This window comes from Vulpes vulpes, chromosome 2, assembly GCF_048418805.1.
Source record: "Vulpes vulpes isolate BD-2025 chromosome 2, VulVul3, whole genome shotgun sequence".
NCBI classification, from domain to species: domain Eukaryota; kingdom Metazoa; phylum Chordata; class Mammalia; order Carnivora; family Canidae; genus Vulpes; species Vulpes vulpes.
Window position 1 is genome coordinate 113,469,857 of NC_132781.1, and position 24,661 is coordinate 113,494,517.

Consider the following 24,661-nt stretch of genomic DNA (forward strand, 5'->3'; position numbering starts at 1 on the left):
CGCGAGCAGAGGCGAGGGACTGAGGGAGAGGGGAAAGCAGACTCCCCGCTGAGCAGGGAGCCTGATTGGGGATCCATCCCTGGACCCTGAGATCATGACCTGAGCCGAAGGCAGATGGATGCTTCACTGACTGAGCCACCCAGGTGCCCCCAAAATGAGAATTCTTAATCAACTTACTCAGGCTTTCTCAGTCAGTTGGAAACGCATCAATTTTAAGTTGATCTGCAGTACTTACCAAATTGTTCCTTTAAGCTTCTCCATCCCTCTCCTTTGCAGAATTTATTTTTGACATGAATAAATGGAAGTAAAATGTTCTTAATGGTGGATGGCGCTTACGTGATATGTAGGCCTGGTTCAAAGGCTCTGTGGTGTATTTTGTATATGTAGGCTCTCCCGTGGCCCTGGCAAGCCGTTCCCCTCCATCACGTTGCTGTGATTATGACTGTGTTAGGGATTTATTAATAGACCCTTGATGCAAAACCAGTTTGTAAGCTGGGGGCTCCCGGTAAGTCTCGCAAGGAAACCAAGTTCTCTAATGAGTGATGTGTTCGTGCTCTTGCTGCTTATGGACCGCCAGCGGTAGGAGAGGCTCTCTGTGCCCCCTCATACACCCCCAGTCTGCGGCAGAAGATACCACTGATGGTGATCTGTCTGTGATCCTCCAGCACTTTGTTAGTTCAGGCATGCAGAGCAGAGAGCCAAGATGAGGGAAGAATGTAATAATTTTGACTTTCTGCATTCCTCTGTAATCTTACTCCTCTTCCTGTGGTCAGACAAGATAGGTTCCTGTCCAGCTCCTCTCTGAGCCTCTGTTTATATAACCGCTGGTAAAATCACCCTGCGATAATGACAGTCGAAGGATTCCTTTTATCTTTTTATTCCTGAAGAAATATTCTAAAAACAAATAAATAAATAAAATAAGAATTATAATTAGGAATGGTTACCAAAAGAGATGTATTTCCAGATTAATGCCATTTGGGGCTGGTTTTAAATCCCAACACTGTAGTGGGTTGGGGTTATTGAAACACTGGATAAAGTGACAAAAATCAGCCAGAGCTTTTGAGTTTTTGACAAGTCAATTCCAGGCTGTGGTGAAAGTCAATGTCTAAATAAGGTCCTGTTGCATTATATACTCCCCTCTTTTAAAATCTCAAATTACCCCATCTTCTCCCCGTGGAAGGAATAATGGTTGCAAAATGAGCAGGAAATGTATTCTTCTATACTCATCTGGCATGAATTGTTTGCCTCACGTAAGTTGATGAATTGCTGCTTCCAAGGCTGATGTGATAGTTTTTGTTTTGTTAAACAGCTATAAATCTCACCTAATACAGTCTTAGTGATAACAGGAGGGAAAAAACCATAAGTTACTATCTGCTATATTTCATTGCTTAAAAATAATTGTTACTAGTAAAACTTCATTTTTACAAACATAATTTGATCTCACATAATTGATAGGAGAAAATTCAGGGAATTTGTCCAGACTCTGTTTACAGCTGATTTTTTTCAAGAACTGCCACATGCAATAATCCAAATGAATTCTGTTTATGTAATAAAGCAAGCAGAATTTATAGTGAGCACTCAGAATGAATTACTGACAGCTACAGAAGCAGCATATTATTATTATTTTAACATATTCTGATTCTTTTGCAAAATTGAAATATTTTGTGATATACTTTCCTCGCATTTTTGTTTGGTTTGTTTTAAGAATCACAGAGGGACTTACTTGAAATTTCCTGTTCAGTTACTTGAGGATCATGACAGAGAGAACGAGAGACGATCAGATCTACACTAAAATATTCCTCCTTTCAGGGCTGCTCCTGCCTGCAAACCAGCGTATCTATTGTTTTAGGCACTCAGAGTTTCCTTCATTGGGGAGGGAAAGGCATGCCATGATTTTGGTGCTTTCTGGACAGTTTTATTTTAATTACAAGCTGATCTATGTTTTTGATGCATGATTCCAGCATTATGGAATATTCCTTGTAATTAATCACTTTCATTAGACTTTTTTCCTTTTCTTTTTTTCTTTTTTTGTCACTGCAACAAAAATCAAGCCATCTGATGGCCCAGTATCTCTGTTTCTGGGATAGTCACTGAAACTCCTGTTTGTTCAGGAACTACACCTGGGTGATGCCAAGGGTCAAGGTTCCATATCAAGGCCAGTGTTGGTGCTGCAGTTCCTACTCAGCTGCTTGGCCCATGGTTGACTGATGAATGGTGATCAGCTCCCACAGCAGTCCTGTGGGAGGAGGTACAATGACTCAGGTCATACTAAATTTTGAAGATTAATTCAAACTCTAGAAACCGGATTTATTACTGAACTATTTCACCTGCATGAGGAGAAGAGGGAGGGAGAATAATGTCCAGGGTCCTTATATTTGGGTAGACCATATATTGTTTGATTTGGAGCTGTCTCCCTTGGACCAACATCTCTAGTGCTCCCTCCACCCCTTTTCTCTCTGCTATTCTGTGTGGCCAGCGGAGGTTCTGGTCCACAAAACTATACTAGGTTCATTCTTGAAATCCTCCACCCTTGGCCTGATTTAAAAAAATATATATATTATTTATTCATTTGACAGAGTGTGCACAAGCAGGGGGAGCAGACTTCCCACTGAGCAGGGAGCCCGATGCAAGACTCCACCTCAGGACCTTGAGATCATGACCTGAGCTGAAGGCAGATGCTTCACTGACTGAGCCACCTAGGCTCCCACCTTGGCCTGATTCTTAAAACAATACTGAATTAGTAAATTTTTTTCCCCTTGATGATATAGAGCCACTTAGTTGTATTTCCCTCTCACTGGGCAGTCTCAGAAAGAAGCAGGGGTGAGGACCCTTGGGAAAGAGGGAGCCATGGCGGAGATGTTAGTTAACTTTGAGGGAGCCTAAGGGAAGCCTGGACAAGTTCCCTGAATTTTCTCCCATCAGTTATGTGAGATCAAATTATATTTGTAAAAATGAAGTTTTACTAGTAACAGTTATTTTTTAAACAATGAAATGTAACATATTTATTCAGTCCTCCTGAATAAAATGTCATCTGAGCAGAGACCTGAATGAAGTGAAGGACCAAGCCTTGGCTATATCTGAGGGGATGAATGTTCTGGGCAGTGGGAACAATGAGTGCAAATGCCCTGGGGCAGGAGCATCCTTGATGTATTAGAGGAGAGCCATGGAGGCCAGCGGAGTGGGACAGGAGTGTGTGTTGGGGAAAACACTAGGGACAAAACAGAGCTGTGTCTGATAAGAGTCTGTGGGCTTTGGTAAAGACTTTGGCTTTTCTTCATCAGGATTTTGAACAGCAGGGCACTCAGTCATGAAAGGTGTCCTAAATGGATCATTCTGACTACTCTGTGGTAGCAGTGATCCAGGTAAGAGATAATGGTGGCTTGCATCAGGGTGGTAGTTGCGGATTTGGTAGCAAAGTGATTGAATTCTGGATGTATCTTGATGGTGGTTGCCAGGGTTTGCTGATGGGCTGGATGTGAAGTGTGCTTGTTTGTGTGGTGGGGGGTGGAGGACGTGGTGCGAGGACAGGAGAGAGAGTGTGTCAGAGCCAATGCTGGCTCCAGGGCCTTTGGCTTGAGCGCCTAGAGAGGCACACTGCTCATAGAGTCTGGAAATTCTGTAGGAGGAGCATGATGGAGGTGGGAACGAACAGTTTGCTCTTGGCCCTGTTACATTGAGTTGTTGGTGGAAATGTCAAGGTGGAAGGTGTATGTGCGTCTAGTGTTCAGAGACAGTCCTGGTTAGTGCTAGAGTTGGATGCTGTCGGCTAACAGTTGGTGTTTGAAGCCATGAGATTGAGTGACCTCAGTTGTAAGATGAGTGCAGATGGAGACGATGTACTAGGGCTGGGTTCTGGGAAATTCCAGAGGTTGGCTGATGAGAAGCAGCCGCAGAGGAGTCTAAAGAATGATAGTCAGGTAAGCTGAGGGTACTTGATGGCTCAGGGGCTAGCTGCCCTGGTCTGCTCAGGAAGCTATAACAGAACACCACAGACCGGGTGGTTTATCAACAATAGAAATGTATTCCTCACAGTTTTGGAAGCTGGAATTCTGAGGTCAGGGTATTGGCATGGTTGGGTTCTGGTGACGGCTCTCTTCTGGGCTGCAGATGGCCAGCTTCTCCATGGCATCCTTACTTGGTGGAAGGGGTGTGGGAGCTCCCCAGGGTCTCTTTTATAAAGGCGCTAATCCCGTTCATAAGGGATCTCCCCCCTCATGACCTCATCCTTTCCCAAAGGCCCCACCATCAAATACTGTCACATCAGGGGTTAGGATTGCAACATACAAATTTTGGGGAGACACAGAAATGGAATCCATAAGAATGTTTTTAAGGGGGAGGGTAGTGATCAGACATAGGGAACACTGTTCATTACATCAAATAAGCAGAAGACTGAGAATTGGCCATTGGATTTGGCAATCTGGAAATCATTGGTGATCTTACCCTACTAACTACTTAATTTTTCCCAGCCTATCTTTGTGCTCTGCAAGTCTGGCCTCAACCTGGTTCATGGTACCTGCATAGCTTGCTTCCAAATACTTGTACCCTGCCACCTGTTGTAGCCGTTGCCCTTGGTTTTGACAGGCAAGAAATTGATCTGTGAATTGTGCCGTATAGAGTTGTCAGGGCAGAAAGTTCCTAAGAGAAGAAATGTGTGAAAGAGTGAGATTATGTTGGGATTACTCTCCAGTTCACAGAGCTGTAATGTAGATGCTGTTCCATCTCATAATTTTGAGTGGCTAGTGACTCTTCTAATTCAGATAGACCTACAAAATGTGTTTTGATTTTTTAAAAAAACACATCACTAATATTTTTTCACTAGTGTGTTTAAAACATGTACAGTCAATAAAAATGTTCTCATGTAATGTAGTGATGGGAAGGATTTAGATCTACAATAACCAGATAGTAAGTCCTGTTGTTAAGAGCACATTTTCTAAGGTCTGTGTTTTGCCAAGAAGTTCTGCTTTGGGGTAATTCAGTGTTTTTAGAGGAGGACTTGTTGATAGAAGAGAGTTTGGATTTTGGTAGTATTCACCCAAATGGTAGGTTTAAAGAATTGAACCACATCTGGGGCCATGTTTTATATTCAGACATGACTGGTAGGTCACAGTATTTGTCCATCAACAGCAGAATGCCCGCAAGCTATCGGTGCTTTGGTTTGGACCTAACTGATTATGTATGAATCATGCCTCTTCTCTTGAAGAATATATTCTGGATCTTCCTCACCTGCAATTTAACAAGAGGGATTTCACTGCACATCCTAAATATGTCAGATCTCCGGTTGGATGCTTATAGATAGAGTCATCCCACTTCTTTTCTCATGGTATGGTTCATATTCAGTGCCAACACACTTTCAGTGAGGTGTAATTAAAGATGCCTTTAATTATTGTAATTAGGATGTTAATCAGATTTGTACACGAAGAAAGTAATCTTCAGTTGCGTGTTTCCATAAAAGTAGTACTCTTTTTAAATATTTCATTCTCAGGGAAATAACATTTCATGAGGTGTACTTGTTGGAGTAAACAGGAACTTCTCTTTTAAATAATTTATTTAGGATTGACTTACCAGGCAATATAAATCATTGAAAGGAGACCCACAAGTAGTAGTTCCGAGAAATCTGACCCAGAATCTAAGGCTTTCTTGAGTAATCATGTTTATGTCCTAGACTTGTAAAATAATTTGTGTTATGCATCTGTTTTATTTTCTTAATTATACAATACATATGTTTGGAGGAGTTATTCTAAAATTGACATTTTATACATAGTTAGCATGTAAATTAAGAGACGTCTGTCTGTTGCACATGTACTCTTGAGTGTACTAGTTCCTGGTTATAGGTCGGCCTCATCCCTCTGAGTGTTATTTGTTGAATGAAGTTAAGAATAACTAGTTCATTGGACTTTTTGGAAGCACTAAAGTTACGTGTGTGAATGTGTTCAGTACACAGTGAACACACTCAGTAGATGCTATGTAATCAGAATTGCCGAGCTCATATCTGTCGGGCTGGGGAAAGAGGATAGATAACTTGCTTCCCTTTTGGAAGCTGTGTGAGGAACATTTACTGGGTCCTCAGTGCTGGGCACGAGGATGGTGAGATAGAGCATGTCTTCCTCAATGATCTTCTTGTCCAGTGACTTACATCATAGCCATGTTTAATATAATAATTTTTTTCTGCAGTCCTTCTTAATCTTTTTGGGGTCATAGAGTCCTTTAACAATCTGATGGACTCAAAAAAACTTCTTGGAAGGGGCCTTCAGCACACACATGCATACTCACAATTTCGCTTTCCATTTTATGGGCTACAGTTTAAGAATCTTTGCTGTAGGGAATATAATAACTGGTCAGACTGAAACTGTAGTAATGGGCCTGTCTGGGATTAGAAAATTGATCTCGCTGTTGGGCTTTTGGTTAAGAGAAATTCCTAGTGGTCCAAGTATGGCGGCTGAAGAAATGGAAAAACCAAGCCTGAGTTATATTAAAGTCATATGCAAAGGGTGGGTCTTAAGCTCCAGTTTCTCTTTTGGGGATGCTTTAGGAATTTGATGGAAGCATGATGTTCTGGCTTTGGAGCCAGACTGAAGAGGAACTAGAAGCACAGAGGATGTTTGTGGTCTAGTTCCTGTGAAACATCCTGAAGAGGATGGCTGCTAGGTTAACAGTGAGAGCCTGGATCGCTCCAGATTGCTTGAATCTCTAACTCTTTTCTTTTTCTTTTCTTTTAAGATTATTTTTTTATTTGAGAGAGGGAGAACCAGAGAGCACAAGCAGGGGGAGCAACAGAGGGGGAGCGGCAGAGGGAAAGGGAAAAGCAGGCTCCCCACTGAGCAGGGAGCCCTATGCGGGGGCTCCATCCCAGGACCCCAGGATCATGACCAATGGAGCCACCCCAGTGCCCCTCTCTAATTATTTTCTGAAGCAAAACTAATAGTCACGTGGTTAAAGCAAATTTTAGTTTATTGTGAGTAAGGGCCTTTGTGTGTAGGGTATGTGACCAGCAGCAGCAAGACCAACTCCAGACCTCACCTGACATTCTCACTTAGGATGGGTTTAACCACTGGACTAAAACAACAGTGCCTGAGAGAGAGAATATCAGTCTGTGCAGCTTGGAGTGTGGAGACAGCAGGGGCGTGTGCAGGGTGGAGCATGGTTTGTGGCAGAAATGTATTGTGAATACTGCCTTCAGCTGTATCCTCTTAATTAAGTCGTATCCTTTGGTTAGTTGACTGCTCAGAGCAGCTGTCAAGCATGTGAAAACTCTAAACTCATACTTGATTTAAAATTTAATTCAATTTTTGATTCCTATTTGAAGCAATTATATGATCTTTGATCATTGTCTGGTTTTAGTTTTGACATTTAAAAATGTAACTTCTAAATGAAAATCTTCTTGAGTTTTTAAAATTGGTTTGTTTCCATGAAAACAGGCCATTGGAGTGGATGTAGTCCTATTACCACCACACCTGATGGTGCATTTGACCCTCCTCCTTCTCCCCCAGAAATCTCCCCTCCTCCTTCCCTACTCATCTTTATTTAACACTTAGCCCCTGCCAAGCCGTGTGCCAAATGCTTTGTGTGGGTTCTCTCACCTACTGGTCATGAGGCTCTCCCAGGTGAGTACTGTTAAGAGGCTCCTTTTTGTAGGTAAGGAAACCCACCTAGATAGGTTAGGTCATTTTCTGATGCCACACATCCAAGTCAGGTGCAGCTGGGATTCCACTCTGTACCAACTAGAGTCTCTCATTTCCTGTGTGGCATGGCTTCCTCTGTAGGTACCAGGTAATCTCAGGCTCCTGGAAGATACAGTCTACGAGAAGACCTAAGGATTGATTCATTATAATTTTCCCCTTGGCTAGGTGTCTTTTTGTTCTTTTCTTTTGCTCTACTGACCCTTTAGAATGGTAATAAGATGGTGTCTTCATTGGTCAGGGTTCTTCAATAGAAGCAATTTTTACATCTAGGTTTATGATCCATTTTGAATTAATTTTTATGCAGGGTAATTTTTGTAATTAATTTGTAATTGCAAAGTCTCTGTCTAGGTTCATTTTGTTTTCATGTGACTGTCCAGTTGTTCCACTACCATTTATTGAAGAAACTATCTTTGGTCTAATGCATTGCCTTTGCTCTTTTGTCAAAGATCAGTTGACTGAGTATATGTTTGTCTGTTTCTGGGCTCTCTCTTCTGTTCCACTGATTTCTATGTTCATTCTTTCATCAGTACCACACTTTCTTGGTTACTGTAGCTTCATAGTAAATCTTAAAGTCCATAAAATCTTGAGAATCATTTTGCTAATATCCACAGAATAAGTTGCTGGGATTTTGATGTGAATTGCCCTGAATCTATAGAGCAAGATTGGAAGAACTGGCATCTTGACAATATTGAGTCTCCCTATCCATGAACATGGAATATCTCTTTATTCAGTTCTTTGGTTTCATCATAATTCTTCCTTGCTCTGAGGAGATAGATCACTCTTTTGTTCTATTCAAGCCTTCACCTGATTCAGGGAGATCCATCCACACGGGGGAGAGCAGTGTGCTTCAGTGAGAGTCCATTGATTTCAGTGTTAATTCACCCAAAAATGTCCTCACAGAAAAATCCAGGATCATGTTGACCAAATATCTGGGCATTTGTGTCCCAGCCATGTTCACACATAGAATAAGCCATTACAAATAGCAGCTGTGAAAACTGTTAAGAGATAGGCTGACTTATGTAATTAGATCTATACAGCGCGCATGTTAATGTAAATTTTATGCAAGCTTGTTTTTTTCTTTTCAAAGCTTACACCTAAGGGAAGCTTTTGAATGGAAGTTATTTTGCTACAGCAAAGAAAGTAACTTTAAAGAAAGAAATAAGTCAAGTATGTGTGTGTGAGAGAGACCTGTGAGAATAAAATCTTTAACAAGAAAGTGTCTTTATTCTATTGAACTTGGAGCTCTGGACCTTTGTGATATGTCAATTCAGTCTTGACAGTTTCTCTGCAGAGTGAGCGAATAAAAGACCTGTGGGAAGTTTTTCTGAGTAGAGAGAAAAAAGGTCTCTGACTCTTTGGAAGGATATTCTTTAAAAAGCAGGAATATGTTTAAAGCAATAGCAGAAATGCCTGTAAAGTGAGATATTGGCAACTGGAGAAGAATTGGAGAGAACATGCTAGGAAGGGAGAAATTCCATATTTTATTGGATAAAAATCTCTAACCAGAGAATAATGATCAGGGTTTAACTTTCTCCTAATAGTTTTAAAGGCTGTGTATCCTCTAGGCTCTTAAAGATTTGATGCAGAGTAATATGAGTTATTCTTTGAGAATGTCATAGATAGTTCTTATCTTTATGGCTTTTGTTTTGTAAATCTTGGTTGTTTATAGTGCTAAGAGGTATTTGGGAACTCCAGAGAAGCAGTTGGCTCCTTGAGGATGGGCAATACCTTGTATTTCTTTCATTTCTGGGTGATGCCCTCATCTGAAATGAACAGTACTAGTGTTGCCTAATGGGGCTGTAGTGCATATTCCTTCAGAAGAACTCCAGAGAAATAGTAAATGTCTGTCCAACCTCCTAAGATGTTTATGATGCCAACTCAATTAAATGGATAAATCTCTGGCTTTCTGGGTTATATGCGCTGCAGCTGCCATCTAAAATGACTGCTTATATCAATGTGTAAGCAGTTACAAGCAGGCACATGAAAGAAGTGGCAGTTCATTTGTGAATGCTTGTGGTGTGCTATTGAGTTAAATCGTACTTTATTGAAAGGTCTGTGTAATATCCATGGTAACAGTGGTTCTGCGTCTGAATCCAACAACTTATATTTCAACAAAAGATTAGTAAAACAGACACAATTTGCAAAGCCATTGAATCTGTCTGTCCTTCCTCCTGTGATAGAAATATACCAAACACCTGCCGTGTGCGTTTGTTACAGGTACTAGGCATGCTGTAGTAATGCAAGGAGCATGGATGGAGTGGATGGTGAGGCAGGAACTGCTGTCAGGCAAATGAGTACAAATGAGTACAAATGTGTAATTAATTATACATTGTGTATAATTGTGAATGGCTGTGAATGGAAAGACTCTGGGACTCCAGCTGATCCTGGAAGTTAGGGAGGACCCATTAGGAAGTGATGGTTAAGGTGGAGAGTTTGCTGAGGATGCAGTGGGGAAAGTGTTTCTATGCCAAAGGAGGAGGGCATCCAGGCCAGTAATGATGTCGCTGGAGGGGAAGACTCTAGAGAAAAGCAGTGTGGAGAGCGAAGGGAAGAATAGTTGGAGAGGGACCCAGTCGGGCAGGACATCAAGTAGGTTTGAGGGGTTTGAAATTTATTCTAAGATTCATTGGCTGTGTGAAATGATCTCGTGTCTTATTTTAAAAGGCTTATATTGCATATAATATTCAAAGTCAAGAGCTGTGCCATATCTAACAAAGAAGATCTAATAGAAATAAAGAGCTCTTACAAATCAATATTTTTTTTTTTAAAGAGCAAAGCTTGATTTTAATAAATAACAGGTATGAGAGGACTCCCAGACACTCCTGGAAATTTGTGAAGCCAGGCAGTGGAATCTGTGATTCTCAGGCTCGGAAAAGAGATCTGGTCTGTAGGGATAAATGTGGCATCTGTTGTCATTGCTGGGATTAAAGTCATATGAGAAAGTACTTTGTGTCGGTTCCATGGGTGGCTTTGTACTTGTGTGGGAGGAAGTTGAATGGAGGCAATAGGGAGTGAAGAGTTAAGTCTTCCTTGCTTAAGTTTGGTTTTGGGGGGGATCCCTGGGTGGATCAGTGGTTTAGCCCGTGCTTTTAGCTCAGGGTGTGATCCTGGCGTCCCGGGATTGAGTCCCACACCTGGCTCCCTGCATGGAGTCTGTTTCTTCCTCTGCCTGTGTCTCTGCCTCTCTCTCTGTCTCTGTTTCTCATGAATAAATAAATAAAATCTTAAAAAAAAAAGTATGGTTTTGGAGGGGAGCAGAGAAGTAGGGTATTGACTGTTCAGAAAAGAGTTCAAGGGAAGTTTTTATACAAGATTGCATCATTCTAGGACTTGTAGGGGATGGCTTGGCTCAGTCTTTTTTTTTTTTTTTTTTTTTATGCTGCAGTGATAAGTCTGGTCCCTCTAGTTTTGGAGAGGGCAGATGGGCATCAGAGTGGGGGCAGGAATGGGGAGGTGAAAGACTCAGATTTCCCTGGACCTGGGTACAGGATTGGAAGTGGTCAGGGATTTTGTTTTGTTTTGTTACTTATTTAATTTAAATTCAATTAGCCAACATATAGTACATCATTAGTCTCAGATATAGTGTTCAACTATACATCAGTTGTGTAGAACACCCAGTGCTTGGTTTTCACGTAAGGAGAACACGCATGGCGGCTGGGGTGGTCCCTTCAGACAAGCACCACTTAATCTGTGTGTCATCGATGGAGGCACCCCTTGCAGCTCTTGCCCTACATGGCACTGCATGCCTTTCTCAGGAGCTGGCAAAAAAGCACTATGCAGTCCCCTCAAATATCCTCAACAATGCATTACTGCCAATAGATATGCACTGATGTACTTCCATTTAAACAGGCAAATGAAATACCATAAGAGCTTATTAGAATGCATTCATTTTCCAAGGAGCTGTGACTTGCAAGAACTGTAGGAGCAACTTCACTACAAGTGATGTGAAGTTGCAAAGCTACTGCTTATGCCAGATTGGAGTGCCAATGTGAGGAAATCTGATTTGAATTCTGAGTTTTAGGATGATCTCATGTGTGCTAGTGTTCTTGTTTGTGTGTGCTTTTATACGTAATGCAAAAAACAGAACTTGGGCTTGGATGTGCAAGACATGTAGACTATGGCACTATAGTGTGCTTTGCAGGGTCAATTAAAAAAGTAGCTGTTGTGTGTAAACATTCATACTGATGAAGTAAGCGTTGTGTATTATCTATTCACTATTGATCTTGGCCTCATAAAAAAACTTCAGCAAGTGACTGTCTTTGTGCCTGATGTATCCTATTGTATTAACACTATTACTGCCAAGTGTAACTGGAGAGATTGGCATTTTACCACTAGATAACAGGTGGTGATCAATTTTATAATAATGTGATGAAGCAGGAATAGAGGCTAAAAACAAAGTGGATTCCCATCACAGTTTATATTAGGCATTATTAAATTGTCAGGTAGATTTTCTTTTTTGGTTCCAGTTTGTCAGTGTTTGAAGATGTGATCATTAGCATTAATTAGCATTAATATCCAAGTTAGGGAGAGGTAGTTAAGGGATTAGTAGGCTAAATAGTATCATCTCAGTCTGGAAGAAATTTTTATTCTAATTATAATTTCTGAAATTAATAAAATATTAACCATGTGGTTTGTATACCCATGGCCATCATTTCGTATTCGTGATCTGATATACGGGTTTATTAAAAGTTTAATTTGGATCATAGGGAATTCGTTTGTGGATCATTAAAGCATCATTTTGCAGTATTTCATATACGTTCTTCTAAAAGAATACTGAATAAAAAAAAAGTAACAGAAGACTGTGTTATGTAAACATTGAATGCATTAAAGAGGGAGCAATGGAGAGCATCATCAAAGAATACTTCACTTTCACCATGGTCGATCCTGTGCCACCAGACTGGTAACTGCCAGGAAGCTTTTTCTCATTCAAGGCTTACAACCACCCAATGAAATCATCCCCAGGAAAAGTCACGTATGACCCCGGAAGAATCTAATTTCAACACAAAGGAACTCTCCTGCTCTCATTCCCAATATTGAGGAAAATTCTGAACAATGTGTAGAATGTTAAGTAGCAAAGGGCTTTCTTGTTAAGAGTCTGTAAATACCGACCCAGGTTTTAATGATTATAATGGCCTAAATATTGCATGTTTTACTAATGTAGACTATTCTGTGGTTCATACCACCACTCATTGTTTCTATTGTAACCAAAAGTCATCACTCTCTGTCAGTTGCTTCCAACAGTTCTTAGATTGTATTTTTGTGAAATTCTGATCTTCAGAGCAAAATAATAATATTCCTTTTTGTAATTGTTCAAGTACATTTATATAACTGAAAGAGTCTCGGAAAATTGAATTGAGATTTTTTTTCCTACAGTCTACGATGGCGAGTACTAAGGAATTTGTGCATGTATGTGTGTGTGTGGCAGGATAATTTTTTTTGGCATTTCTCACAAGCTACTACTATCTTCATCTAAGTTGTATTGATTACTGAAGACAGGGCACTTTTATCTGGATGTGGTCCCTTGCACACAGTGGGAGCTGACCGATCCCGTGGACCTGTCAAGTCATTTTGTGATCTCCCCTTCTGTTTGTGGGAATAGTTTAATTTGAACCCTGTATGAAAAATTAATGTAGATACTTTCCTTCAAAAACCTCCAAGGGAAAGAACTTTACAGTCTTTTATTCTTAATAGTAAGTATAAGCGCTTCCATTTATAATTCAAGATCCACTGTTGCCAGTTCTTTCCTTCAGTGAAATCAGTGTTAAAGAATAGTTTCCTGATAAGTCAAAGGCTGCTGCTGCCTGACATCTTATTGTAAGGCCCAGTTCTGTTGTGCCAGGAGTTTCTGTGGATTGAGAACTCTTATTTATCTCTTCTTCTTCCAGAGACCCCATTAAAATGATAGTAAAGGAATAAAAAATACATAAACCAACAACAGAGAGAATTGAAGAGAGACCAGTGCAGAAAAGAAATTTGAAAATGTTCCTGACCGCTTGAAAGCCCATGAAGGCTTGGTGACTACCGAGGCTTTTGGGGGGCTGCTCTAACCCCACAGCTGGGGAGAGTTTGAGGGGACCTTGGAGCCCCTACAGTGCTGGTGGGTAGGAGGGAGTTCTAGGTGGGGCTGGGAATGGCAGGGTTTAATGGGGCACCTGATTTGGTAGTGAGAGTCAGAGGCTAGCTTGGGGGGTTGCTTCCCAAACAGGACTTAGCTAACGCCCACTGGGAGTCACAAGGCCCCTGCTCGAGGTCACAGTCTCCCATTCAGGTTTGCTGTGGTCTGCAGTTGAAGTGTGATACGTGACCAAGGGCCATTGGACACTCCAGGGGAGCCTTGCACATAGGAGAGAAGATGGGAGATAGAGAAACAGCAAAACAGATGCCCCAAATCAGAGGATGCTGGGAAGGCAAGAGGAGAGAATCCTCTGGTTACTGTATTGAGAGGTTTTGAAAATGGGAGAAAAAGCCCTGGGAGAAGGGAACACCCCAACAGCAAGACAGAACCAACAGTGTGACCAACAAAATAAGTTCAGAGAAGCTTTGGTTGAAAGAGTGTCATGAAAATGGCCATAAAGAACCAAAAACGGGGATCCCTGGGTGGCTCAGTGGTTTAGCACCTGCCTTTGACCCAGGGTGTGATCCTGGAGTCCCAGGATCAAGTCCCACATCGTGCTCCCTGCATGGAGCCTGCTTCTCCCTCTGCCTGTGTCTCTGCCTCTCTGCCTCTCTCTCTCTCTGTCTTTCATGAATGAATAAATAAAAAAAAACAAAAATGAGTTAAAAAGAAGAACCAAAAAAGCCTCTGTGTGTTTAAGCTCTGCAGATACAGAAATGTGACTCTTCTTTTACATGGAGGATACCCGAGCGAAGGTGGCCTGACTGCTCGTTGTAATTCTTCTCATCTTTCCAGGGAGTGGAAAGGCATGATGCACTGGACCTGTTCCACCTGGTGACGTGGACAGAGCGGGGAGGAGTGTGTCCCTCTGACTTCAGCTTGGGTCTCAGTGTTCAGGATCTGCCTGAATGGGCAGTGTGATGAGCAGCTTTCTACCCATAGATGCGTGTCCGCAGCGGACGGCCTCTTGGAGAAGTGAAGAATCGTTGAATTCTCTCTGTTTGTAGGCATGTGATGGGCCTGGGAGTCCAGCACAACTGGTGTTTCCCCAAATCCTGAAAAAAAAAAAAGATAGTAATCTTCTGCCTTTCATTTGAAACCTTTTCTTTTTTTAAATTTTTTTTAAATTTTTTATTTATTTATGATAGTCACAGAGAGAGAGAGAGAGAGAGAGAGAGAGAGAGAGGCAGAGACACAGGCAGAGGGAGAAGCAGGTTCCATGAACTGGGAGCCCGATGTGGGATTCGATCCCGGGTCTCCAGGATCGCGCCCCGGGCCAAAGGCAGGCGCTAAACCGCTGTGCCACCCAGGGATCCCCCTTTTCTTTTTTAAAAAAAATCTCTACACCCAATGTGGGGCTCGAACTCATGACCCAGACAGAGATCCAGAGTGGCATGTTCAATCGACTGAGCCAGCCAGGAGCCCCTATTTGGAACCCTTTTTATAGACAGCTCTGTAAACCCCATAATGCTGTTGTGGGATTTGGGGGCCACCTCTGAATGTCTTCACAAGAAGTGTGTGTACGCACGCGTGTGTTTTCTTTATCTGAAACTTGTGTTCATGATCCCTTCCTTCAGTGAGTGAGATGTGGGTTTCTCCCCGCAATGAGGTGTTAAAGTGAGGAATGTGACTTGGATTTTTAAAAAAAGCAAAGTTGGATAAAGTATATATATTACCTCTGCTGAGTTTATATAATATTAAAGCTGAGTAGAACCTTGAAAACATGTTCATGAGAGGATTGCACAAAGATCCTGATTTTATTCTTTATTTTTAAAAATATTTTATTTATTCAGGAGAGACAGAGAGAGGCAGAGACATAGGGAGGGGGAGAAGCAGGCTCCCTGCAGGGAGCCTGATGAGGACTCAATCCTAGGACTCCAGGATCAGGCCCTGAGCTGAAGGCAGACGCTCAACCACAGAGACACCCAGACACCCCTAATTATTCTTGTGAATAAAGAATCTTCTTCTGAACTCTCAGGAGTGTCTCTGTATGAGTTAAAAACATGAGGAAGTCATTACAGCGTTATGGAAAAACTTTTATCCATCTACTTTGTTTTCACTTTAACTGTGTCTTTCTTGCTGGAGAGTTCACATCTGATGTGGCAGGTGGTAGGTTTTCTGGAATTTGATCTGATGGAAAAGAGAATGACCATTGGGCAAAAAATTGGTTATCCTATTTGGGAAAGATTGTTCTGTTCGACATCCATGCTAGTTGACTTTGAGTCTTTGCAGAGAGATGTTCTATAGTAAATGAACATCTGTAGTCTTAAAATTTCTAATTAGAGACTTATGGAGACTCCCTGGAAAATAAGATCAGCTTCTATTGCAATGAATTCTAAGGAATTTCTGGGCAATTTTCATTGTACTAAATTTTTTTTTCATTGTACTAAAATTTAACTGAATTCAATATTACTTAAAATAAGTCCATTGACTGAGAATTGTAGACTTGTTACTTGAATTTTTTAAAAAAAATAGATGGCAGAATTTTCTGTAATAGATCTTACATGTGAACATTTAGAGTTTTGAAAACTAAATGTTGACTGACAGTTTTTCTTTTAAATGTAACGATATTCCTGAGAACTGTTTCCTTTCTACCTCCTGATCAAAAATTGTTGGTGCATCTTTACAGCTAAGGTACATTTTTCAGGTAGAGTAATTTGTCCAGATATTCTATGGCGCATAAAAGATTGCTTCAGAGCCTCGTGTAGAGTCGTTAATAGATAGTTATAGGGCCTCTGGAACGGAAGGCTCACAAAGTATAAATTTCGGAGCTATCTCTAGTGTTCTCTCACTGTGACTCAGCCCAGTTTCAACATTGCATGATGTCTTCATAGGGTGATGGCATATTTAAAAAATTTTAACTTAAATGTTAACTTTGATTATGTGAATGTTAAAATCAACCCTTAAGTGAAGAATTGAACCTTATTCTTGCAATGGGTATGGACATAAAGTCTGTCAAGTTCAGGTCCATCCTTCACTTGGCTATGCTGATAGGCCTTTTTTTTTTTTTTTTTTTTTTTTTGTAAAGAGATATGAAATGCAGAAGCACCTGGGTGGCCCAGTGGTTGAGCGTCTGCCTTCGGCTCAGGTCGTGACCCTGGGGTCTTGGGATTGAGTCCCACGGGCTCCCTGGGGGGACCTGCTTCTCCCTCTGCCCGTGTCTCTGCCTCTCTGTGTGTCTCTCAATGAATAAATAAATAAAATCATTAAAAAAGAAATATGAAATGCATATTTACTGGGTGCAGTTGTATATTGTCCTCTTGGAACTTTTGGTTAGACAGTGATTTTCATATTATCTCTGTCGTGCCTAGGGTTTACATTCATTCCTGATTTCTCTCCTTGCAAAAGCTTTGAGAATCCTGGATTCCCATGGAAAGACTCTTGGTAGGCTTGGCATCTGCTTACTTGAGTTTGAGGCTGGCCCTGACCCTTGTTTTTTCTATGAACTTGGGAAAAATTAGTTAGAAACATCCCCCTCAGAGCACTGTTAACGATGATCACAAGGTACAGAGTAAGTTATAGTTACGCTTGTGAAGTTTAAGGTGAATGCAGATTTTAATTCAATTGTCTCGTATGCCGTTGCCTTTGGTTCCCTCAGGAACTGTGGGCACGTTGGAGGGCTGTTTCCGCCCATTGAAGCCACTACAACAAAAATATCACACTCTGCATGCCTTGTAAACAACAGCGATTTATTTCTCACCGTTCTGGAGGCTGGACGTTCAAGATAAGGCACCAGCAGATTCCACGTCCTGGTGCAGAGTTGAGCGCTCCTGTTGTAATTGCACATGGTGGTGGAAAGGTCAAGGAAGCTCTCCGGGGGTGGGGATGTCTCATTATAAGGGCAGTAACCCCATCAGGAGGGCTCCACCCTCATGACCTCCCAAGGGTACCCCACCTAACGCAGTGTCGGGCATTAGGATTCAGGAAGAATTTTGAGGGACACAGATCATTTAGTACAAACCAAGGGGCTAATTTAGAAACAGATATAGCATTGAAAGATGATTGCTGTGCTTTCTAACGTTGGAAAAGGACACAGTAACACTTCCTGCCCCAAATACATGCATTACCCTTTGAGTGCGTGTGTAGAAAATGAGGAAGATGGTATTTTATTTGAGAAAGAACATTTGGTGGTAGAAGCCGATGATGAGTGAATTGCTGCTTCTTCAGCAAGGCCGTGGTCAGGATGTTGTATGGCATAAAGCTGGACTTTGCAGCCTTGTCTGGATCTCTTTTACAGTGTCTGAATTCTCCCACTGGATTTTTTCTCAGGGTCTTGTGATCATTAATGGGTAAGAGAGGGATATTGACTGAGGTGCGATGCAAATAGCAGGTGTTTCGATTGTTCCCCCTTCTGTTGGCAGGCATGCCAACACGTGTTCACAGTTTCAGCCTGGAGTTTGAGGGAATGAACAATAAGTATTTGGCAAGAGTGTAGTGTAGTGTAATAATTAATACACACTTATAACAAAACAAAAGCTGCTACTTACCAATTGTGTGTTATGTGCCCGGGATGCTTATATTTCATTGACATATGTATCTTCTTTGATCCTTATAGCAGCCCATAAGCAAAAATGTTAGCACCGTTATCCCAATGAGGAGAAATTATAAGATAAATTGGGTAAATGACTCAAAGTCATAGCCAGTTTCGGCAGAGCCTGCTATGGCGCCCAGGTCACCCTCATGCCATGACTTTGCCTGTCCCTCTGCCTGGTTTCCTTCTGTGATAACTCTGTTCCTTGAGGTCTGGGCAAAGAATTGTTGCATCATGCCTTTGCAGAACACAAGGGATGTGCAAACCACCTGAGTCTCGAACCTTTCACAAAGGGTAAGTATTGGATGTGTTCTAGGCAGTGCTCACCGGCCTGCTGGCTCTCCAGGTGGCCCACAGACTGGGTAGACAGCAATCTGGGCCATGCTTCTCCTCTGTTGCTGACTTCCTGAACCCTGTGATGCCCCAGGAAGGTTCAGGGCCTCTGCTGGATGTGGATATAACTTATGGAAGCCTTTGGAGATCTGTGATTTGGGAGATACTCCAGGAAGTTAATGTGTTTCTCAAGGTTTGGGGGTCTAAGCACTCGGAGATTGTTGGCTTCCAACGTCTGAAATTTCTTTCTCCAAAGATGGGTCCGGTGCATTCCTTCCTTGTTCACAGAGTGGTCTCAACTGTTCAGGGCCCCATCACTATTGTACTCAGAGGGCTGTCGCAGCTTCTCACCTGGGTGTCTGTGCCCAACAACCCCTTTTGTTTCCACTGAAACCCCTATACTATTTTCAGATTCATTTTACGCAGGGATTTCCTGTTTTTTGAGTGTGCACCCTGGTTCTCTGGGCTGCTGCTCAGCGTTGTTGTCATTTTGCAGCGTCCGGAGCTGGTGATGAGGGCGCTGCCTTTGCCTGCTTCCTCCCTCCTGGAGCAGGCTCCTCAGCTGGTGCCTCTCCATCTGGAAAAAATCCCTCCTCCTCTTCTCCACCTGCCTGTGTAAACCTGTTGTGTAATTCAGAGCCCATCACTCTTGTTCTGCCTGTGAATTGTCCTCTGACTCTTCTGCTCCTCACTGGTCTCTTCCTTATTGGACCCTCCCTGAATTCTGTGCTTCACGATCCCTTCTTTTTGCCCACGGAAGTTTCTGGGTGGATTATCAAACTTCAGGGCCCCATATTCTTTAATTCCCCCTTCTCCCCCATGCCCAGCAAAATTGAGGCATGTGGTAGACATGAATTTACCCCTCGTGGACAGATTTCTTGCCCCCATTTCAACGTGGTGCTTAAAATGAAGAGAAATGTGGAAATAACACATGTATACAGAAAAGTGCCGTGATTTTACACTTATCTGATCATCCCTTGCTGTGCTAACATGTGCATGTGTGTGTGTTTTTTCCCCCATTCTTTTGTCTTGCCAGCAATCAAAGAGAAGTACACAGACTGGACGGAGTTCCTCATTCGTGATTTGACTGGCTCCCGGACAGCACCTGCCAACCTTCTAGAAGGTGTATGTATTGTTGTTATTCAGCTATTCTGTGTCTGAAGCCTCACGGTTACATGAGCACCTTTGCCTATATCCTTCAGCAGGTACATGTGTACATGTGGATATCTCTCTCCAGAGAGCCTAACTTCTTGTTCCTCCCTGAATTGTTTAGGTTAATGAGTCTCATGGCACTGAAACATCTTCACCTGTGGTACAATCAATAACGTGGAAAAATTGGTTCTGTGTGAACATGTTTGTAAATAATCACTATATTAGGGTATCTTTCCCACTATCCTGTGCGTGTAAGCCTCTGTCCTAGATTAGTGACTGTAAATAAAATCCCGGAGGATAGCTGTTTTGTAGAGGTGACCACAAAGCCTGGATGTGCTCTACTGTAGTCTTGGAGCATGATGATAAATGGTCTCGTTAACAATTCCATTCTGGATGTGTAACCTGACGATAACACACGTGCGTTAACGTAATAATTGAATTAGCCTCCCTTGTGAAAACAAGAGGGGACCTGATCAATCGTATTTCAGTGTGGTTTTATTTTTATTTTATTTTTAAGGTATTGAAGAGAACATCATTTAATATGCAATCTTAATGTTCATTTGACAATAATTTTATGATAAAGCATTTTAATATTTACTGTATATTGTACAACAGAAGGAACATGGTACTGTCATAAATGATTATCGAGTCTCCAAATCTGCTTGAGGAATGCCCCCCATCAAAAGGGGGAATCATACTAAATAACAAGGATACGATGTGGATTTTGATATTATCATTATTCTCTTAACATTAACTGTGCATTTCCCTCCTCTTATAAATGACATTGACTTTTGGAGCACTGCTGTCTAACATACCATTATCCGGTTTTGTTCTGTGAAGATTTTTGCCTGGTGTATTTGTGTATCTTAATGGCTCCTAATTTGTTTGGTTAACAGACCAAAATGATGATTCTTCACCCCTTGTATTACTCTGTTCATTCTTTTTTTTAAAACATATTTGCCTACAAGGCTGACTGAACAAATACCCTTTTCAAGTGCTAACATATGCTGAGAAGGTTGCTTATATGGGGCAGTAATTATATATATATATATGTGTGTGTATATATATGTATATATTCTCTAAAACAATAATCAAGTTAAGTGTAGAAATAACTTTACATAATTGTCTGATGTATCTGATCGTTAATGTGTATTGGACATGTCATGTATGCATATTCATACTTTGCTCACATAAAGTATGAGAGCATCTTAATCATTAGTGTGGTAGCCTTTGTAAGATGAATGAATGTCTGTTGAGTCCCGGGGTAAGTCTATACCCCACCATCTATGGGCAAATAGACATTTAGCTACCACATATTTTCTAGCTGGAGGCCAATTTGGTGTGACTCTTCTTAAAAGCATGCTTATTTCTAACAAATGCAGTTTTATCTGGGAAGGGTGATTTGTTTGTTGAGAACCGAGCACAAACTGTTATGTTCTGTTTACTTATGATTCTTGTTGGTGGACAGAGGGCTGGGGGGAATGAACGTGTGTGTGGAAGGAGCGGGATGAGGATGGGGGTGGAGGGAGACACCAGACTGTTTGCCAGTAGCTTGGATGATGGTGTGAAAAAAATATTATCTTCAACTGTCATCTGTTTCCATGAGAACCTTAAAATAAAGTTTAAAATAAGGAGTTTTGCTTCTGTTTAAACAGCCTCTGCGAGGGAAAGGCCCTATAGACCTCATTACAGTTGATTCCTTAATAGAACTTCAGGATTCTCAGAGCCCTTTTCAGTACTGGATAGTTAGTGTGATTGAAAATGTTGGAGGAAGATTACGCCTTCGCTATGTGGGATTGGAGGACACTGAATCCTATGACCAGTGGTTGTTTTACTTGGATTACAGACTTCGACCAGTTGGTTGGTGTCAAGAGAATAAATACAGAATGGATCCACCTTCAGGTAAGGGCCAAAGCTTTTGATGCTGCGAAGTATTTTGGAAAAAGATGTGGTATTTTCCAGGATGTGTCTCTGGAGAGTGGTATGTGTACGTGAATATGAAGCATTTTAACCTCAGAATACTCAATGGAAACTAGAACTCAAGACCTCAGTTAATAGTGTCCTAAAAGGAGAAAACCATGGAAGCTGTGGTGATGCTGATCTCTCTCCCCTGGAATCACTGATTCACAAATGAAAGACACAATGAACTGGGGCTTGGTCATACCCCCCCCCCCTTTTTTTAGGAATTTTGACAGTCTTGGAAGGAGGTTCCAAAATATGTCTGTCCATATATCCTCTATGGTCCATCCACTCATTCATCCATTCATTTATCCATCCATCCCCATTCATCTATATCCCTCCCTCCATCTATCCAACCACCCATCCATCCACCTATGCATCTACTCCATCTGTCTAGCCTCCCACCTATTTTTCCATCCACCCATCCATCTATCCATGCATCTGAATATCCAACCAAATGCATATCATCATATAATCTGTCCTGATCTGGAACTAGCAAAGAGAAAATCATCATACGTTTTTCCTGGCACGTCATGGATTTTAATTACCTTCAAGGGCACCGTCAAATGACTTTCCACAGACTTAACTGGATAAGACAGTGCATTATGCTTCCTGACATACCTCACTGGGCAAAAATCTCACCGTTCACAAACTAACCATTCTTGAATGTTTACTATGTGCCAGGTGATTTTCTATCTGCTATGCCTTTGTTTTGATTACAAAAAAGTGTTCCTTGTTTGGTGTGAATATTTCCTTTTCCAGCAGAGAAAATTGGAGACTAAGGTTAGGCTACTTGTCCCAGGTCATCGAGCTTGGAGAGGGGGATGTGCTGTAGTTCAAATTCCTAGGCCCCGTGTTCGTTTCTTCCCATTCCCCCTGCTGCACCTACTGGCCTTACAAACCTTTTGATGGGTATCCTCAGAACAAAAAAAAAAAGTTGGATCCTTACAGAATTAAAGGTGCCAAGGTAGAAATATTAATTTCTTCCAGAAGTTGCTGTTTCTCATTCTGATCAACTACACGAGGTATATTGGAAGCAAAGAGCCAAATCATTTGTTAAAATTGCCAGAGATTTTTTTTCTTTCCTATTAGTTGCCAGTGCTAGTCTCAAGTACATGAAACTGAGGAGTTACATTTTTTTCCTTTTCTGTCACTCAGGGGCTTTAATTGAAAAAAAAATTCTTGGTTCTGTATGTCATGTATTTGCATTTGTGTTGAGTTTGACAGGCATATAGACACGTAACATGGTATTTTATTAGTATTATTGTTGTCAACGTTTTGAGAAGCAGCCAGGAAATCCATTTATACCCTGAGTAATTTTGGACTATGATGACAAACAAAGGGCCTGTCAGTGCTGAGAAAAGATCTAAGCTCACATTTGCCTTGGGATTCATAACCTAGCAGGAGAAATTTACTTTGTGTGGGAAGTTGGGTGTATAAATCTTAGCTTAGTATCTTAATTGCTTTATAAATTTTAGGAGATCCCTGTATTTGCCAGTGTGAACATTTATAGCAAAGCGAAGGATTATTAGTGGCTTCTTAGGTTCTGTGCAATGTTCCTTTGCTGTGAAGTCATAGGACTCATACTCAAAAGCAAGAATGGAAAGTGTCACCATAGAAACTTGGGAAATATTTGCATAGGAGAGCTCTTTCTCTCTTTTTTAGATCATTTAATATCTTTATAAGATAAGAATAAATTGCATTTACTTGTCTTAGTAATTTTCTGGACACGAGTTGTCCATTTCATGGAAGAATTCATGGGTTTCCTTAAAGTATGTGGAGAAGGCATTCATCGTTAAGAGGTTATTTTCCCAACATTTAAATTGTTGACAAGAGAAGCTTTGTAAGGGCAGAGGAAAATAAAAGGCAAAAGGACACTCCAGCTGTGGCCTTTAGTTCTTCGGATGCGGCAGTTACAAGATGAAAACTGGATTCTCTTGGCTCATTTAGCAGAGCAACATGCAGGGTGATGATTATTACCCATGTTTTTATTATTTTTTAAAGTTTTTATTTAAATTCTGGTTAGTGAACATACAGTGTTATGTAAGTGGACAATACAGTGAGTTGCCGCTTTTGTACATATCCCAGGGTTCATCATGACAGGTGCACTCTCCCCTCCCCATACCTGTTTCCCCATCCTCTCACCACCCCTCTTGTAGCCAGCAGTGGGTTCTTTAGAGTTAAGACTGTTTTGTTTTGCCTCTCTATCTTTTTCCCTTTGCTCATTTGTTTTGTTTCTTAAATTCCACCTATGAGTGAAGTCATACAATACTGTCTTTTTCTGACTGATTTTATTACACTAAGCATAATACTCTCTAGCTCCATTCAAGTCATTGCAAATGGCAAGCTTTATTCCTTCTGATGGCTGAGTAACATTCCATCATATATATATATATATATATACAGATATATATATATATTCCATTCGTTAGTCAGTGGACACACAGGCTGCTTCTATAATTTGCCTATTATTTACAATAATAAAATAATAATAATAATAGTTACTTTGGGTTTGTGTAAATTAATTTCAAGACCCAGCATAACCTAGAAGTTACATGGTAGTACCCATTCCTCTTTTCCTTTGCTGAAATATAGCTGGGAATGAAACTTCAGACTTGCATAAAAAGATGAACTCTTATTCTTACTCCCAAAAACCCTGAACTAAATGTGAAGTGTTAAGTGTGAGAGGGAGATTTGGAGGTGTGGGGGCAGCGGTGAGAGGATAGATGTTTAGGGTGCACCATGAGAGAAAGCCATGTGACCCCCACCCCCATGCCCGCTTGGCTGTGTGGCCCCACTGACTGCCACCATTGCTAAAATGAACCATAGTTCTTTTTCAGTTCTACTGAATCTTCCCACTCTGTAAAGGGCATGATATTTTTCAACTGTTCA

The 24,661-nt window shown here is 41.3% G+C and overlaps 1 protein-coding gene across 6 annotated transcripts in view; it reads left to right on the forward strand.

Annotated features, from left to right (window-relative positions):
- Positions 1-24,661, forward strand: part of SFMBT2 (Scm like with four mbt domains 2) — a 216,808-nt gene that overhangs the window by 84,749 nt on the left and 107,398 nt on the right. For 5 of the 6 annotated variants that reach the window (XM_072749599.1, XM_072749597.1, XM_072749602.1 and 2 more), the window contains exons 5-6: positions 19,695-19,783; positions 21,466-21,712. In XM_072749599.1, the coding sequence (XP_072605700.1) occupies positions 19,695-19,783; positions 21,466-21,712 (336 nt within the window). Of the gene's footprint in view, positions 1-19,694; positions 19,784-21,465; positions 21,713-24,661 lie in introns of those variants that run through there. The other variant, XM_072749603.1, reaches the window with a different exon arrangement.